The 18,709-nt window shown below is 49.5% G+C and overlaps 1 protein-coding gene across 1 annotated transcript; it reads left to right on the plus strand.

Moving 5' to 3' along the window:
• Positions 1 to 1,879: 1,879 nt before the first annotated feature.
• PPP5C (protein phosphatase 5 catalytic subunit) lies at positions 1,880 to 17,866 on the plus strand. Its single transcript, XM_058196188.1, has 13 exons — positions 1,880 to 2,104; positions 6,817 to 7,058; positions 8,461 to 8,608; positions 9,334 to 9,455; positions 9,948 to 10,013; positions 11,086 to 11,184; positions 11,677 to 11,782; positions 11,904 to 12,046; positions 12,189 to 12,276; positions 12,765 to 12,805; positions 14,240 to 14,418; positions 14,909 to 14,990; positions 15,486 to 17,866. Exons 1-13 carry the CDS (start codon positions 1,966 to 1,968, stop codon positions 15,546 to 15,548), a joined length of 1,518 nt encoding a protein of 505 aa, XP_058052171.1. The 5' UTR covers positions 1,880 to 1,965; the 3' UTR covers positions 15,549 to 17,866.
• Positions 17,867 to 18,709: the final 843 nt, after the last annotated feature.

An 18,709-nucleotide genomic window follows, 5' to 3' on the forward strand; every position in this document is an offset into this window, starting at 1 on the left:
AGGCATAGCCAGTTCCAGCAACCGTTCTTCATATGTTTTAGCCTCCAGTCCCCAAATCAATTAATTAATCAATCAATGGTTGCTGGAAATAATCTCCCTTCTAATCCCACAACGCCAGTTCTGAAGTCCATCTTCCTGAAGGCAGGTTCAGTCACCAGATACGATGCAAAATTTGCCCAAACCTATGTACTCATGGACAACTTTCTTCATCTGTGCCACCGATTGAGCATCTACAGAAAACCTTAAACGTTGGGGCTTCTGCGGAGCAGATAAGCTCACAACACCAGCTGGATCTTTGCTTCGACTTCAGACTGCTGCTGGTCCGAGCCAGAGGGATCGATCGGTGGAGGTGGAAAGCATCAGGCCCAAAGAACAGGAGGCAGAACCCTGCACCTTTTCCGCACAAACTGCCTCGTCATAACAGCCCAGAAATAGCATCATCAGGAATATCTGCACGTCAATGCGTGATAGGATGATGATGATCATAATTTCTACCCTACCTAACCTGCAGAGGATTGCAAGCTTAAATGCCCAGAGAAAGGAACAGCCAAATCTGCTTTTTTTTTTATTTAGAGTTTTATCCCCACCCAGTGGTAGCAAAGCAAAAATGCAAACAAATTAAGTCACCTCTTAAGAGAAACTTAACGATCACAAATGACTCCAAATTTTCTGCTGTTAAGCAAGATGTTTGTTAAGTGAGCTTTGCCCCATTTTACGACTTTCCTTGCCATATTTGTTAACTGAATCACTACTTGAGAGATTTAAAAGAATTCAGGTGTGAAATAACAGATCCAGCCAACGTAGTCTTACCTGCAACAGAATTTTTGAATGTAGATTTGGGTGCGATTCAAGAAATTACCATTTCATTTATGGCCCAATGTGGGAAAATTGGTGGGGATATGCTATTAAAAAATGAAGAATGAAAAAGTGAAAAATGAAAAAAGAATTATTATTATTATTGTTGTTTCGATTTCTATACCGCCCTTCTCCCAAAGGACTCAAAGTAAAATCAATTAATACAAAGGAAAATTTAGAGTTGGTTGAAGAACTTAAAACCAATAAAACCCCTTATTAAAACCCCACTAGGCCAGTCCTATGAATGAAGAAAAAGCAGAAAGAATGGAGAAATGATACGGGTGTTTAAAGCAGTGGGTTTTTTTTCAGACTTGGCCATTTGAAGATGAGTGGACTTCAACTCCCAGAATTCCCCAGTCTGGTGTGGCTGGGGAGTTCTGGGAGTTGAAGTCCACTCATTGAAAAACAATTTTAGGGAGTTGCACAAATGCATTCATTTTCTTTTGTAAACCATGCTTTCATGGCTTAGCATGTTAACATTAACCAGTCAATCGTGGTTTAGTGAACCAATCATGGCTTAAGATGGCTTAACTCTCGGGGATTTACTACAAAGTAGTGCCTGACCGGGAAATATTGGCTGCAGACGATCCATGGCAATCCTTGAATTTATCTATTGCTACTTTCTCCTTTGACATCCGAGTTAGGTAGCCCAACATTGCAAGCCACGCCCAACTACACGAGCAGGCCACGCCCCTACTTCGGCCGGTGATTGAGGATTTCAGATGAGCCAATCGCATCCGCTCCTACTTTCAGTCATACCACGTCAGCCAATCCGGATTCCTGGAAACGTCCCGACCCCACCCCCCGTCGAAAACGATCGGCCTATCCCGATGTTTGCTCCGTCTTTTAAGCGGGCTCTCTAGCCCGCGAGAAGGAGGGACGGTGTTCTCTATGGTGAGGCGCCAGCGGATCCTCGAGGCGCTTCTGCGCGTGAGCGGCACGCGCCAAGCCCCGCCCGCCGCTGACGTCTCTGCCGCAGGCTCCGCCCCCCGCGCTTTTCCCGCTAAGCGGTGGTTTGCGACGGGCGGGCTTGACGGCTGCTGGGTTTCTCCCCCCACTCGGCCCCCTGTGGCTGGTTGTCAGGGCGCCTCGCTTTACGGCCCGGCGGCGATGGCGGAGGGAGAGCGGGCGGAGAACGGCAACGGGGGCGGAGGAGGAGGCAGCGCCGGGCGGCCGCCGCAGGAAGGGGAGCCGGGGGCGCTGGAGCGAGCCGAAACCCTCAAGACGCAGGCGAACGATTACTTCAAAGGTAGCGGGGAGGGAGGGAGGGAGGGAGGGAGGAGGCGGGGGGGGGAGGAGGAGGCAGGGGGCGGGGCCGGAGGAAAGGTGGAGCCGTCGGGGCGGGGCCAGAAGCGGGAGTGGGAGGAGCCTCCTGAGGGGCGGGGCCAAAGGCCATTGGCAGGCTGGGGAGAATTAATTCCTCGTGGGCTGGGTGGACTCCAGGCCCCATCATCCCCGGCCGACAGAAAGGGTGTGATGGGTTTTGTAGTCCAGGGTGATGATCTCCTTGGACTGTGAGTGTTGCCCCCATCCTTCTTTTTTTTTTTTTAGCGGTCGTGGCTGATGGGCATTGTCCACGTGTCCTCCATTCCTGGGGCAGCATGGACTGCAGCACCCATCTTCCCCAGCAAGAGAGGCCCGATGGGAGCCGGGGGGTGGGTGGGGAGGCGTCTCCCTTTCCTGGATCTTGGAGGCCAGCATAGAAGTGAACCCCCAGCCTCTTTTGGGGGCCTGGCTGCCCATATACAGCGCCTTTGACTTGGCTGTGGATGATGGGAAGAAGGGTCTTAGAGGAGCTGCTTTGCTTAACTCCGGTGTTTGGAGCATTGGCAGGCACAGACCTCATGGGCAGAGAAGAGTCAGAAGGAGGAGGACTAGGGGTAGCTTGATAGCAGTCTTCCAATATTTGAGGGGCTGCCACAAAAAAGAGTGGGTTGGACTAGAAGACCTCCAAGGTCCCTTCCAACTCTGTTATTCTATTGTATTCTATTAAGAAGAGGGGGGGGGGGGTTTGAACCTAGTCTCCAAAGCACCTTTGAAGGCAAGGCAAGACATACGGATGGAAACTATTCCAGCAACCTGGAATGAAGGAGAAACTTCCTACCAGTGAGGATAATGAACCAGTGGAACTGCTTGCCACCAGAAGTTGTGGGTGCTCCATCACTGGAGGTCTTTAAGAAGAGATTGAACAACTATTTGTCTGGAATGGTAGAAGGCCATGATAGCTATAGCACGCGTGCCACAGTTGGCATGGGGAGCCATATGTGTGGGCACTCGAGCATTTTTTTTAATTTATTTACATTTATATCCCGCCCTTCTCCGAAGACTCAGGGCAGCTTACACTATGTTAGCAATAGTCTTCATCCTATTTGTATATTTATATACAAAGTCAACTTATTGCCCCCAACAATCTGGGTCCTCATTTTACCTACCTTATAAAGGATGGAAGGCTGAGTCAACCTTGGGCCTGGTGGGACTTGAACCTGCAGTAATTGCAGGCTGCTGCTGTTAATAACAGACTGCATTAGCAGCCTGAGCCACAGAGGCCCCTAGCTCAGCTCCAGCACGCATGCACATACCAGCCAACTGATTTTCGGGCCTTCTGGACCCACCAGAAGTTGGGAAACGGGCCATTTCTTGCCTCCGGGGTGGGGGGAGAGGCCGTTTTTGCCCTCCTCAGGCTCCAAGAAAGCGTTTGGAACCTGGGGAGGGCAAAAAACGGGTGTATCGGGCTTACTGTGCCATCACATGCCAGGAATCGGGGGAGTCGCACAGGCCTGCGCGGGGAGGCAGAGCGCGTTGAATTATGGGTGTGGGCACGTGCGCGTGTGATCCCCCTCCCTGCACACGACCATCACTGGTATAGGATGTCCTGCTTGAGCAAGGACTTGGACTAGATCAGGGGTCTCCAACCTTGGGAGCTTTGCTGGCTGAGGGACTCTGGGAGTTGAAGTCCACAAGTCTTAAAGTTCCCAAGGTTGGAGATCCCTGGACTAGATGACCTCCAAGGTCCCTTCTGAGTCTGTTAACATCCAAGAGAAGGGGATGCTGGCTGGTATCCCGGGTTTGAAACGGGCATGCAGTCCAAGGCTTAGGCCTACCTCCGTGCAGCCTTAACCTCATTTGGAGAATAACCTTGTTCCTCTTTTAGTAGTTTTCTGGGCCAGGAGACGAGGAGAAAAACCTGGTTTGCTCCATGCTGGCCCGCAGCTGCCAGCAGAATGGCTCAGTAGAAGATGAGATGTTTTTACGGACTTGAACATGATTTAAGACAATGTTTCCCAACCTTAGCCATTTTAAAATGGGCGGACTTCAAGCGTTGCTGGTTGGGGTATTCTGGGACTCGAAGTCCACCCATCTTAAAATGGCTAAGGTTGGGAAATGCTGACTTAGCAAGTCCTTGCATGACTGTAGGCCCTTTGGGGTAGGCCAAGCCAGCCACCCCAACAATTCCTGGGACTCCACGGCTGCAGAATCTAATCACAGAATCGTGAAGGACTGGCAGAGTCTGCCCACTCTTAATTAAGGTGGGCTTCTTCTCAGGTTCCCTCCTTTCCCTGGATTTTATTGTCCCTTCCTTTCCTCTCTTACGACTTATCTATTCATTAGATTTGGAGGCCACCCAATTGCAGAAGGACTCTGGATAGTTTACAGTAAAAAAACAATAAAAGTAAAACTGTTATCGCTTGGGGATTCTGCTGAGAATTCTTGCCTTAATTGGACAACTTTATCTAGACCAGCAAGTTGAGATGGAACTGGACAAATCGGGTTATCGGTTAAGAGTCAGCTTGGAGGTTGAAGTGCTGTCCTAGAAACAGGGGACGGTGAGTTCTAGTCCCATCTTAGGCATGAAGGTCAGCTGGGTGACTTTGGGCCAATCACTAGGAGACTGTGAGTTCTAGTTCTGCCTTAGCCAAACACCAGGAGATGGTGAATTCTAGTTCTGCCTTAGCCACGAAGGCTGTCTGAGTGGGCCAATCACCAAATGGCGAGTTCTAGTTCTGCCTTAGGCAGGAAAGCCAATTGGGTGACTTTGGGCCAATCGCCAGGAGATGGTGAATTCTAGATCTGCCTTAGCCACGAAGGCTGTCTAGGTGTTTCCCACTTAGCCCAAGGCACCTCACAGGGTTGTTGCTATGGGGAAAATAGGAAGAGGAAAGCGTATTAAGTACGTTCGCTGCCTTGAGTTACTTATAATAAAGGTGAGATAATAATCTAATAATAATAATTACCTCAGTTGATTGCATGCAAGCAAGGGAGCCCAAAGCGCTCATGGTTAGTTGTCTGGATACCCACTAGAATCATCTTTTTAGAGGGCAGTGATCGGTCTGGAGAATTAAGCACTTAAATCTGTTACAATCAGCAAATTTGTAGAACTTTGTGAATGAACAGCCGGCCAGATCCCACTGTAGATTTTTAGAGCAGGTTGGTCGGCTGGCTGAAACGGTCATTTTCCGATAGGGTGAAACGTGTGAATTTTCTTCCACAAATTTGAAAAAAGTTGCAACTTTCTAACGAGCAAGTTAGGATTCTATTTCTTTTGCCTTTTGGGAGATTCAATAGGAAGCGACCTCCTCCAACTGGGCTCACGGGAACCTTAAGATTTCCAATTGTTGTCCTTGAAAATCAAGTTGCTAATGGTGGATTCCTCTCCTTTCTTGCTGGCCTAGTGCTTAATTTTTGCCCCCAGGTTGTGCTTCGATGAAGTTGGTTATTAAACAGCTTGGACTGCCAGAACGTGGCTGCCTTTGAACCCACGCCAGGGCTGGCTTATGCCCTGGGGGGAGAGACTTTTTTTATATACTCTTAGTTTCTATTTCATTCTGGCTTTTGTGGATCCTCGTTGTGTAACACAGGAACTTTGTCTCTATAACAGTGTCCTTTTTTTCCCTGACACCCTTGACGCCGGGGGTGGGGTTGGGGGGATTTGGAGGCTTCAGGACAAAATCCACGGGATCGAAAACATTCTAATAAGACAGCCAGCTCCTTGCCCAACCCTGGGTAGACACTGTGCTCCATTAGCTGAAGTTGTACTTCAGAGGTGAGAATTATCAGCAGGGCAAAAATTGTGGGGTCCTTGGTGCTCTCTGAGCTTGGTGACGTTTCATCGCCTGACTAGGTAACACCATCAGTTCTAGTAGGGAGTAGAGTTTTCTCATTTTAACAAGCTAACAATAAATAACCAATCAGGGAACCACAATGACTACTCCCTGTTGTGACCCAGGCCCAAGTAGGTAGTAGGAAACTCAGTCAGTGTAAAAACAAACAAACTTTAGAACGGCTGAGAATTAATTCATTCTCAGGATAGTCCAACTAAATTAAAGCAAATTCCTCCCAACACGAATTCCTCAGTCCTATCACCAACCTCGGTCCAATTGGGCAAACTGCCAAAGGCCTTTCTTGGCAAACGTTCAGAAGACACCGATACAAAACAAATGCAACAAGACAAAGCTATCAATGTTGTTTTCTGGCAAAGAGTCCAAATGCCGTTGCCGGTCTTTTAAGCCTTATGGGAGGGGCCGATCATCTCTTGGCCCTACTCCCGAGTCGTCCTCTTTAGCTGCTCTTGCTTTCTGGCAGCTCTTCTCATGCGTGCACTAGGAACAGGCTCCTCCTGTTCCTCTGCCTCACTACTATCAGCCTCTGGAGGCTCCGGAGTCCGCACATCACTCCCCAGTGGCCCTGCCCCACCTCTGCCTCCGACACAGAGCCCTCATCTGGGCCTTCCCTAGCCTCCAGGACTGGCTCATGCTCTTCCTCAGCCTCATCACTTTCTGACTCTGTTGCCAGTTCTGCAAGCTGCTGGCGGACCACAACACTCCCCACCAACACTGGACAGGAGAAATCACTAATATATAAAATGAAAGCAAATAAGAGAAATAGAGAGAGAAAGATGATTGATGACAGATAGATAGAGCTGTTCTTTTCATGCCTTCTTCCTTTCTCTCCCCCCTCCCCCAGCGAAGGACTATGAGAACGCAGTCAAGTATTACACCCAGGCCATTGAGCTCAACCCCACCAACGCCATCTATTATGCCAACCGCAGCTTGGCCTACCTGCGGACGGAGTGCTATGGCTATGCCCTGTCCGACGCCACCAAGTCCATCGACCTGGACAAGAAATACATCAAAGGCTACTACCGCCGAGCGACCAGCAACATGGCCTTGGGCAAGTTCAAGGCAGCTTTGCGGGATTACGAGACGGTAAGAGAGAGAAACGGGGGAGGGGGGTCCGAGAAGGGGTGGGAGCAGGCATTATCCCACCCATGGTCCACGGCCTGCAGGCAGCCCTGGAGAGCTAGTAACACAACCCCACAAGGTTGGAAACGTTTAACATCCTACATAAGACTTGAGGACACAATCATCATTTAACAAAAAGAAGGACTAGTTTAACAAAAAGAAGGACTAGGGGAGACATGATAGCTGTGTTCCAATATCTTAGGGGCTGCCACAAAGAAGAGGGAGTCAGGCTGTTCACCAAAGCACCTGAGGGTAGAACAAGAAGCAATGGGTGGAAACTGGTCAAAGAAAGAAGCAACTTAGAACTAAGGAGAAATTTCCTGACAGTTAGAACAATTAATAAGTGGAACGACTTGCCTTCAGAAGTTGTGAATGCTCCAACACTGGAAATTTTTAAGAAAATGTTGGATAACCATCTGACTGAGATGGTATAGGGTTTCCTGCCTGGGCAGGGGGTTGGACTAGAAGGCCTCCAAGGTCCCTTCCAACTCTGATGTTATGTTATGTTATGTTATGTTATCATCATTTAATGACCCCATCATCCCTTGCATTGGGGTGGAGTCTGGGCAACTGAATGGAGCTGAGTGTTTACTGGCTGGATGCCCTTCCTGTCACCAATGGAGTTTTGTTCCGCAGATACACTCTCACTGTGCCCAGAGAGAGAAATAGCTGCCTCTACCTAGGATTGAACTCAGGCCTCCTGATTGTGAGGCGAGAGCTCCACCTCCAGGCCACCGCACTGCTCGACTTGAGACCATAGTGGAACTCAAAATTTATATTGCCAACTGAGATATTTGTTGAGCTCCCGCCCTCCCCCCTTTTACTTGTTAATAACACGGTTGTTAAGTGAATCCGGCTTTCCCATTGATTTTGCTGGTTAGAAAGTCACAAAACGGGATCACGTGACCCTGGGCACACTGCGACCGTCATCAATATGAGCCAGTTGCCGAGCGTCCGAATTTTGATCACATGACCACGGGGCTGCTGAAGCGGTCATAAAAGTGAAAAACGGTCCTAAGTCCCTTTTCTCAGTCCCGTTGTAACTTCCAATGATCGCTAAATGAACGGTTGTATACGTTGAGGACTGTCTGTTACTTATCTATATGAACTATATCCTATATTTTATACGTGGTCCAAGACCGTTCCTCTTCTCTCACAGCAGCCCAGACCAGGGAATCTCCAACCTTGGCCACTTTAAGATTTGTGGACAAAGCTGGCTGAGGAATTCTGGGAGTTGAAGTCCACAAGTCTTAAAGTGGCCAAGGTTGGAGAGCCCTGGGCCAGACCAAGCCAAAAGGTTGGGTCAGCTGGGCGAAACTGATCCGGGCCTCCCCTTTCTCTACCTTTCCTCCCCTGCCCGCCCCAGGTGGTCAAGGTGAAGCCGAACGATAAGGATGCCAAGATGAAGTATCAGGAATGCAACAAGATTGTGAAGCAGAAAGCCTTCGAGCGCGCCATCGCCAGCGACGAGCACAAGCGGTCGGTGGTCGACTCCCTGGACATTGAGAATATGAGTGAGTCGGGGCAAGAGAGATGGGGGCTTGTTTCATTTTCAGGAAACTTAGCAGGGTCCCCTGGCCCTGGTCCTGGGCCACTGCCTCTTTTCAAAGGCTTCTGGGGCTACCAGCCACGAGGTTGTGCCCACCCACCTCGAAAGTGAAAAGGGGAGAGGGGCTGAATCATTAAAAAAGAGCTGGAAGCCCAGTGGCCCAGCGTTATTGAATTGGGGCTTAAATATAGGTGTTACCCACCCTGGTAGCTTTTAAGATTCGTGGGCTTCAACTCCCAGAATTCCCCAGAGAAGTTGAAGTCCACCCATCTTCCATTTCAATAGCATGCTGGCTGGGGGGGGCGGGGGGGATTCTGGGAATGGACCTCCACAACTCTTAAAGTTGCTTGATGGCTGAGAAATCTCTGGGAGTTGAAGTCCACAGGTCTTAAAGTTGTTTGATCACTGGGGGATTCTGGGAGTTCAGGTCCACAAGGCTTAAAAAATTGCATGCTGGCTGGGGGATTCTGGGAGTTGAAGTCCACAAGTCTTAAAGTTGCCAAGGTCTGAGACCCTGCCTTAGATCCTACTGCTAAAATGGAAACTAAGAGCAGCGCCAGACTTTGCTAGGAACTCAAACCCGGTGCCCACCTGGTGATGGGAGGAGACCCCTGGAAGGATCCGGCATCTCCCAGCCTTTCCTTGATGGCTTCTTTGCTCACCTGAGTCCTTCTCCTCCCTCTCCTTCAGCCATCGAGGACGACTACAGTGGGCCGAAACTGGAGAACGGGAAGGTGACCTTGGACTTCATGAAGGAACTGATGCAGTGGTACAAAGACCAGAAGAAGCTGCACCGGAAATGTGCCTATCAGGTAGCTGCCCCTCCCCCGCCCCTTCTACAGGTACTCCTCGACTTACGACCTCAGCTGGGACTCGAATGTCCTTCCAAAGCAGTCAGTGCTGTCAGAAAACCGGTGATCCCGTGACTCGATTTCGCAACCGTTATTCCCATGGTCGTTAAAAGAAATCGCTAGGATGGTTAAACAGATGGTTGCCGTGGTTAAAACGAGTCCAGCCGGGAAGGCTGCCGCTTGCAAATGGCGCAACTGCAGAAGGCTTAAAAATTTGCAATTATATAAATTGCAGCAGGTGGTGGTGGTGGGGCGATAGTCCTAAGGCCGAGGATGGATTGCAAACCCCGACCTCCGAGGCCGTTGTCACTTTGAACTGTTATTAAAACAAAGGGTCGTTAAGTCGAGGACGGCTTGTATTGGAAAAGACCGCCCTCTCCAGCCCAGGATATTCCATTCCCGTTTCCTCCCTGCCTGCCTGCCGGTCAACCACTCCTCCTTTCCTTCCTGCAGATTTTGGTACAGGTGAAAGAGGTGCTATCCAAACTCCCCACCCTCGTAGAAACCACGTTAAAAGAGGTAAGGGCATCTTTCTCCCTGGGGTGGGTGGGTTGCTTGGTTGTTTCTTACTATTGCATCCACCAACATAGCCTGCCCATTTCAAAGTTGCAACTCGGGGTGGCTCTCACAGGGTTAGAGCAATGAGAGGAAATACTGTTTAAAAAAAAAAAAGGAAGAAAAAAAATTTAAAAATGGAAATAAATGCATGTTGCGCCCGATTCCTCCCTTATTCCCACAACTTGGAATATAAAGACTCTTTAGTCCGGTGTTCCTCCATCTTGCCAGCCCAGAATTCCCTGCCCTGCATGCTAATAAACCTTAAGAAGTATGGACTTCAGCTCCCAGAATTCCCTGCCCTGCATGCTATTGAAACTGAAGATGGGTGGACTTCAAATTTGCTGGGGAATTCTGGGAGTTGAAGTCCACTCATCATCTAATCTCCAACGTTGAGAAATATGCTTTAATCACTCTTAGATGATTTTTGACCTCCCACCAGCTTCCTCTGTTGATGGCAAGCAAGTGACATCACCAGTTATCCCACCAGTGATCTCCACCGGTACATCCCAATTCTACCTGCTTCCTTTGATCTTGCGTACCAGTCCCCCAGGCCCCTCCCTCCAAGGGTCTTCTGTTTCCCAGCGCTCACCAAAAATAATCAGTCCCCCCCTCCCCATTTTCCAAGGAACTCATTAACCCCTTTGGAGCTGGGGAGAGGGCTGGTGGCGGTGACCGGACCCTGTAATTAAGTGAGGTGGATTAGTGAGTGTCACCACCACGCACAGGTGCGCCTGCTAGGCCTGGCTCAGCTGATACAGGTGAGCCTCTCCTGAGCTTGTCCCAATTCCCCGGCTTTCTTATCTGCCTGAAATCGGGGTCATTTTCGTCTGACAAAGCAGAGCAAAGCCTTTGATGTCTGCCTGGAAGCGCCCGAGAGATTTTCCTGGGTCCCTTTATGAATGTGCTCGGGGCACCAAGTCAAACCACGAAAGACGGAAAAAAATTATCACAGTGATAAAAAAAAGCGCTCTTATCTGACTCATCTTTATGAACTCCGCTGATTCTCTGCCTTCTTCCTTCTCCTTTCATCCAGACGGAGAAAATTACCGTCTGTGGAGACACCCACGGACAATACTATGACCTCCTGAATATATTCGAACTGAATGGGCTGCCCTCCGAAGATAATCCATATGTATCTTTTGGCTAGGGGGGGAGAAAGGGGGCACTCATTGGGGTGGCTGGAGGCTCCGGGGATCTGTGGTTACTTGGAGAGAAGGGCAGCTGTGGAGCTTCTGGGACAAGAAATGAAGAAAAGGAGAAAAGGGAAGGAAGAAAGGGAAGGAAATTGAGGAAGGGAAGGAGGAAAAGGAAGGAAGAAGGAAAGGAAGGGAGGAAAGGGAAGGAAAGAATGAAAGGAAATTGAGAAAGGGAAGGAGGAAAAGGAATGAAGAAAGGGAGAAAAAGGAAATTGAGAAAGGGAAGGAGGAAAAGGAAGGGAGGAAAGGAAAGAAGGAAAGGAAATTGAGGAAGGGAAGGAGAAAAGGAGGAAAGGAAGAAAGGGAAGGAAGAAAGAAATGGAATCTGAGAAAGGGAAGGAGGAAATTGAGGAAGGGAAGGAGGAAAGGAAAGGGAAGGAAGATTTGATTCCCCGTGTTATTTCTTTGAACAAGCCCCCCCACCTCAGCTGTTCAATGGGGATTTTGTGGACCGCGGTTCCTTCTCGGTGGAGGTTATACTAACCCTCTTCGGATTCAAGCTGCTATATCCCGATCATTTCCACTTACTCCGAGGTAAGCCTCGGATTCCCCATAGATTTGCAGGGCAAGGAGGGGCAGGAGGGTGGGCTGCCCCTACATCAGCCGCTCCGTGCTCCTTTTCTACCCCTTGTGCCTGATTCCTCTCCTCCTTCAGGGAACCACGAAACGGATAACATGAACCAGATCTACGGGTTCGAGGGCGAGGTCAAAGCCAAGTACACGGCTCAGATGTTTGAGCTCTTCAGTGAAGTCTTCGAGTGGTTGCCCCTGGTGCATTGCATCAATGGGAAAGTGTTGGTAAGGGGGCAGGCGGGTGGGTGGGGCTGGCTTGGCAGAAGAAGCCAAGACGGTGGTCACGACCACGCGATGGAAGCCCAGGTGATACGTTGGCTGGTTGGCCCCCATCTCTCTGACTTTAGGGCTCCTCTCCCCCAACCAGATAATGCATGGTGGACTCTTCAGTGAAGACGGTGTCATGTTAGACGATATCAGGAAGATTGAGAGGAATCGTCAACCTCCAGACTCAGGTGAGCAGAAGACTTGATGGGGAAACGAAGATGTGTGATAGGCTCGGGGTCTAGCTGGATAAGGTGCTTCCTGCTCTGGTGGTCCTCCCATTTGCCTAAAGAAACAAACTTTTGGTCAACTCAATGCCTTCCAGCCCCTTTGGACCTCACTTCCCATGTTGCATGACCGTCATGGTTGATGGTCTTGTCCAAGGTCTCTGGAGGTGGAGGAGTACCATGGGTGGTGTTTGTGGGTCCATATCTCTGCCCCCTTGTGTTTTGGGCTGTGCCTCCTCACCCTATCAACCAAAACTTAGCTAGATCAAAGTATCTTAAGATACCTGCACGTTGAGGCTGCCATGAAGAGCTGGATTCTTGGTAGATAAGCAAAACCCAAGTGAGGTTTAGCAAAAAGTTTTGTCTTGTCAAGAATGGTCCCCTAATAATCTGTTTTGTGTTTTTTTTTTTGCCTTCCTTGTTCTCTTCGCTTGATCTCTTCTCTTGGGCAGGTCCCATGTGTGACCTGTTGTGGTCAGATCCCCAACCCCAGGTGAGTCCAGCTTTGGCACCCCAGGTGTCCTTCAACTTCATATTCAGCTCTTGGCATTATCTGAGCAAGAGCAACTTGGACAACTCAGGAGTAAGGCCAGGAGACGATTGGCCCCTCCCATAAGGCTTAAAAGAACAGCTCTTGGGCTTTTTGTAGGAAAGCAACATTGCTACAATTGTTTCTTGTCTGTGTCTCCTGAACTTCCTGGGGTTCTTGCCAAGAAAAACCTTTGGCAGGGTGCCAAAGAAGACAAAGGTTTGTGATAAGGCCGAAGGACTTTTTCTGAAGGTTTTGTTTTGGAATTAATTTGGACTAAGCTGAGAATGAAGTAATTCACAGCTGTTCTAATAAAATATATTTATTTAGGACCGATTGTGTTTGGTCATAAATACTTGGGCCTAGGTCACAACAATAACGGAGCCTGCCCATCACGGTCGTAACTCACGACAGTTATCAAATTGAGTCACCTGTACGACTGACCCGACTCTTTTTACAACCTTTTTTTTTTTGCTATTGACGTTCAACGAGTCCTTCCGGCCGTTAAATGAATCTCATGGTGGTTCAGGCATCCCTCCGTTGGCTTTGCTTGTCAGAACTGGCCGGGAAAGGGACAAATGGAGATCACGTCATCTCGGGATGTTGCAACTGCCCTAAAATAATTGCCCAGTGTCCAAATTTTGCTCACGTGACCGCTGGGACGCTTCAAGTGTGAAAAGCGGCCATAAGTCAATGCCGTTGTAAGTTCCGTCACTAAACGAACAGGTTGTAAATCGAAGAGCGCCTGCAGGTGAAGGGGGAAAGATTGGCGCAATCTGATTTTTTTTATTTTTATTTGCATTTATATCCCGCCCTTCTCCGAAGACTCAGGGCGGCTTACACTATGTTAGCAATAGTCTTCATCCTATTTGTATATTTATATACAAAGTCAACTTTTATTGCCCCCAACAATCTGGGTCCTCATTTTACCTACCTTATAAAGGATGGAAGGCTGAGTCAACCTTGGGCCTGGTGGGACTAGAACCTGCAGTAATTGCAAGCAGCTGTGTTAATAACAGACTGTCTTAGCAGTCTGAGCCACCAAAGGCCCCTAAATTATTTATTTAATTTATATCCCGCCCTTCTCCAAAGACTCAGGGCGGCTTACACTATGTTAAGCAATAGTCTTCATCCATTTGTACATTATATACAAAGTCAACTTATTGCCCCCAACAATCTGGGTCCTCATTTTACCTACCTTATAAAGGATGGAAGGCTGAGTCAACCTTGGGCCTGGTGGGGCTTGAACCTCCAGTAATTGCAGGCAGCTGTGTTAATAACAGACTGTCTTAGCAGCCTGAGCCACAGAGGCCCTTTGGCCCGATTCGGTTCTTACGGCTGGCTCTTTGTCTCGTTGACCAGACAGGGTCAACGTTTCGTTCCTTACTCTTCTTTCAGAGCGGCCGGTCGGTCAGTAAGCGAGGAGTGAGCTGCCAGTTCGGTCCCGACGTCACAAAGAGTTTCCTGGAAAGCAACCATCTAGACTACATCATTCGAAGTCACGAGGTGAAGCCCGAAGGATACGAGGTGGCCCACGATGGGAAATGCGTCACGGTTTTCTCAGCCCCCAACTACTGGTGAGTCAGGGAGGGAGATCGGTGGGACACCCCCCCCTCCCCCTTAAATAGGTCCCTCTGATGGAGAAAGCTGGACCCGGGGTACCCTGAAACCGGGCACGAATTGGGGAACCCCTTCCCCGACTCACAGTTTTTAACTTTTGCAAATGGGTTGCCACGGAGGTCTTTAAAGGTGGATTTTCTTGCCAAAAAAAAATAAAAATTGCCAATTAGCTGGATGCCCTTCCCTGGAGGGGAGAGGAGGAAAAAACACACGTCTACCATGTACTGGCAGTCCTCAACTTACAGCTGCTCGTTTAGTGACCCTCCGAAGTTACAATGGCCCTGAAAATTGTGGCTCACAGCTGTTTTTCATTCTTACGGATGTTGCCAACGTGCCATTGGGGAGGGGCGGGGGGGGTGGAGAGAAAGCCTCTTCCTGCCCCTCCAGCTGTTTTGAGAACAGCCGTCCAACCTCTCTCCCCCCATCCCTCCCTCCCTCTTTGGCCAGTGACCAGATGGGTAACAAGGGGGCCTACATCCATTTGCAAGGCTTGGACCTGCGCCCGGAGTTCCACCAGTTCACAGCAGTGGTGAGTCCTGGTTTCTGGGGCGAGGGGGGGGGGGTCTGGCGAAGAGGGGTGCTTGCCCTGGGCTCGGGCATCTGGGTGAGGCAGCCTGGGAGGAGAAGGTGGGTGAATTCACTGAATTTTCTTTTCTTTTTTTGTTTCTTTCTCCCTCCCTCCCTTCTTGTTTCTTTCCTTCCCTTTCTCTCTATTCTTCCTTCCGTTCTTCCCTCCTTTCCTCTTTTTTCCTTCCTTCCTTCCTTCCTTCCTTCCTTCCTTTTTTCTCTATTCCTCCATCCTTCCTTCCCTGCTTCCTTCTTTCCCTTCCTTCCTTCTCTGCTCTTCCTTCCTTTTCTCTCTGTTCCTTCCTTCCTTTTTTCTCTATTCCTCCATCCTTCCTTTCCTGCTTCCTTCTTCTTCCCTCCCTCCCTCCCTTCTCTATTCCTCTTTCCTTCCTTCTTTCCTTCCTTTTTTCTCTCTTCCTTCCTTTTCCCCCCTATCCTTCCTTCCTTCCCTCCTCAGCCTCATCCAAACATTAAGCCCATGGTCTACGCCAACTCGCTGCTGCAGCTGGGGATGCTATAAGGCCACCTCCCGCCTCTGCTGACCGGCCCCTTCCCCTCCCAGACCGCCTGGACGTCCACTCACCGGGCAGCGATCGTGATTTCGGAGGGGGTTTCGTCTTTTTTTTTTTTTTTTATCATTTCTCCCAACATCAGCCTTCACTACGGAGCAGGACTATGCCGCGGCCAGGGGGACGGGACGGGACGGGGCAGCCGAGGGACGGGATGGAAAAAAATCAGTATCGGGGTTGAGGGAGGAGAGTCCCTTTCCTCAAAGAGCAGGTAGAGACCCCAGGTGGTTCTTTCCTTGCACTTGCTCACCTGGAGTGCTTCACCTGTGGGAGAAACACCAGTCGGAGCGTGAAGAAACACAAGGATGTGTTTTTTTAAAAAAAAAAAAATAATTATATATTTTGGAAGACTGTATTTATTCCCTAGGTCATCGGTTCTTGTTGCTGGTTTTTTGTTTCTTTTCTTTCCATAGTCCTCCTCATCTGCTTCCTTTCCCGGCTGCTGCACAGCCGAGAAAGGAGACCCAGAAGGGGAAATGCGGGGAGTGGGGGGGGAGGATGTGCCAGCGGGGCATCCCTCTGTCCCCGAAAACGTCTCCCAACACCACCACCCTCCTTCCTCTGCTGAGCAGCCCCTGCGTCTGTTGGAGCCGAAATCCAGCAACTACGTTCCCAGCTGGGGGCGGCCCAAAATGGGGAGGGGGGAGCTGTCCTGAAGAGGAACATGTAGGTGAATGAAAGGGTCAACTCGCCCCCCCACCCCACCCCACGCACACTTTCAAGTTTCTTCAATCATGGATCCATCCTTGGTGACCTTAAGATGGGTGGACTTCAACTCCCAGGATTCCATCCATCTTAAAGTCCCTCGAGGTTAAGAAACACTGATCCGTCTTGGCCGGAGAAGAAGGAAGCGATCCAACCTCAGTCATCCATGATACTGACCAACAGCTTTCCCTGCATCCTTTGGGGCAGGGGTCTCCAACCTCGGTCCCTTGAAGACTTGTGGACTTCAACTCCCAGCTTTGCTGGCTGAGGGACTCTGGGAGTTGAAGTCCACAAGTCTTCAAGGGACCAGGGTTGGAGACCCCTGCTTTGGGAGCGAGGGGGGCTGATGCATCCTTGCCCCCCCTGGCCTTGGGTGAAGGAAAATCCACAGCAGAAGCCAAGACAAGGGGGTACAGAACCCACCCACCCCACCCGCCCTCTCATTTTCCCTCTCATCCCCCCTCTTTGGAAAATCAATTCTCCCCATTGAACTCTTCTCCAGATCTTCAGCCACTTAAGATCTTTACGCAATGCAGGCCCGGACCCCGACTTCCCGGGACCCCCTCCTCTCTCCTCAAGAGAGGAACCCCCCCCCCTACTTTTTATTTGCTATGCTGGTGGTCAATTCAGAGTCACCCCACTTTAGCCCCCTTGGGGTCCCCAAGTCCTGGGGGGCTCTCTTGTAGTCCCACCTCAGTCGACGGTTTGGAGTAGACCTCTCCTATCGGTGACTCGGGAGGGGGGCGGCCGAGTTTCTGGAACGCCCGGTTTTTGCAGCTTGGAAATCACACCGACTTTTCTTCCTTTGCAGAAAAGGAAAGAAAAGACAAAACACACAACAGGGACCTAAATCCCTTTCTCTTCTCTCCCCTCCCACTCCCTCCCGGGCAGCGATGGAGACAAAGCCATCTGCTCACCAGGTAGACAGTGACTGGCCTACCTACCTACCTATCTTCTTTCCTCCTTTTTCTATTCCTTCTTTCCTCCTTTCCCATCCTTCCTTCCCCCTCCCTCCCTCCCTTCCCTTTTTTCTTTTCCTTCCTTCCTCCTTTCCTTCCTTCCTTTTTTTCTTTTTATTCCCTTTTTTCCTTCCTTCCCTTTTTTCTTTTCATTCCTCCTTTCCTTTCTTCCGTCCCTTCTTTCTATTCCCTTCTTTCCTCCCTCCCTTCCCTTTTTTCTTTTCCATCCTTCCTTCTTCCCTCCCTCTCTCCCAAAGCCTGTGACAAAAGAGGGGGCCGTGGGGTGGGGTGGAGTCACAGAACTGGAAACGGGGGAAGAAGACGACCTCCCCCCACCCCACCTCCCCGCTGCTCCCTCTTGCCCTGGAACAGCTCCTTTCGGCTTATTTTCTTTCTACTTTTCTGGCTGAGAAGAGAAGCAAGCAAATAGATGACAAGCACTTTGGTGTCGTATTATTATTATTATTATTATTTTTCTCCATGCCGACTGGAGGGTTTTTATATACATGCAGGATTTCTTTGCCACTCGCCCTCCTGCCTACTGAGCTATTTTACTGTCTGTAATTAAACCAGAGATGTTAAAATAAAATAACTATTGAAAGATTGACCTGTTTGGTTTCACACTTGCTTTCTTCCTTCCAAAAGGTTAAATCCTCTTAAGTGTTGCTCAACCTTGGCTGCTGGAAGATAGGTGGACTTCAACTCCCAGAATTCCCCAGCCATGCTGGCTGGGGAATTCTGGGGGTTGAAGTCCACCCATCTTCCAGCGGCCAAGGTTGAGAAATATTGATGTACACTTGGTTTGAGCTGGCTCCTTAAGCCAATGAGAACTTTGACTTCGCTTTATCAGCAAGTTGTGCATTATAAGCCATGGTTTGTAACTTCACATGTTCCGAGTCCATCTCATTATACTTTATTTACCAAGCCATGGTTGAGCATGCGATACTTTAATTCTATGCGACTCCAGCCTTAGATGATCGCTTCTTTTGTCTTAAGTTACGTCCTATAATGGGGTTTCTAGGTCAGGGGTCTCCAACCTTGGTCCCTTTAAGACTTGTGGACTTCAACTCCCAGAGTTCCTCAGCCAGCTTTGCTGGCTGAGGGGCTCTGGGAGTTGAAGTCCACAAGTCTTAAAGGGACCAAGGTTGGAGACCCCTGCTCTAGGTAGCACGCAAGTTCAACTACAATTCCCAGAATTCTTACTGGAGTATATCAATCGGGGATCCCTGTTGATTGGTGAAAAGTTTTGGGCGGAGCATCAAAGCTGCCAATGATGGGAGTGGATAGAGCTGATGGAAACACTGCCACCTTCTGGTCAAAAAAAAAAGACTTCTTTCTTGCCACCTAAGTTCCTTTGATACGCACTTCAGTTTACTGACCACAATTGGGAGCAGGAACTCGGTCGTTAAGCAAAGCAGTTGGTAGGTGCAATGGGACTGCATTTCACG

This window comes from Ahaetulla prasina, chromosome 10 (assembly GCF_028640845.1).
Source record: "Ahaetulla prasina isolate Xishuangbanna chromosome 10, ASM2864084v1, whole genome shotgun sequence".
In the NCBI taxonomy this organism is placed as follows: domain Eukaryota; kingdom Metazoa; phylum Chordata; class Lepidosauria; order Squamata; family Colubridae; genus Ahaetulla; species Ahaetulla prasina.

What these genes read in the sequence shown, in the direction of transcription:
- PPP5C (XM_058196188.1), top strand. Translation starts at nt 1,966, where the DNA reads ATGGCGGAGGGAGAGCGGGCGGAGAACGGCAACGGGGGCGGAGGAGGA. An exon ending in ACCGGAAATGTGCCTATCAG is followed by an intron (nt 9,456 to 9,947) that starts GTAGCTGCCCCT and finishes TCCTTCCTGCAG; the next exon opens with ATTTTGGTACAGGTGAAAGA. An exon ending in CCTCCGAAGATAATCCATAT is followed by an intron (nt 11,185 to 11,676) that starts GTATCTTTTGGC and finishes CCCCCACCTCAG; the next exon opens with CTGTTCAATGGGGATTTTGT.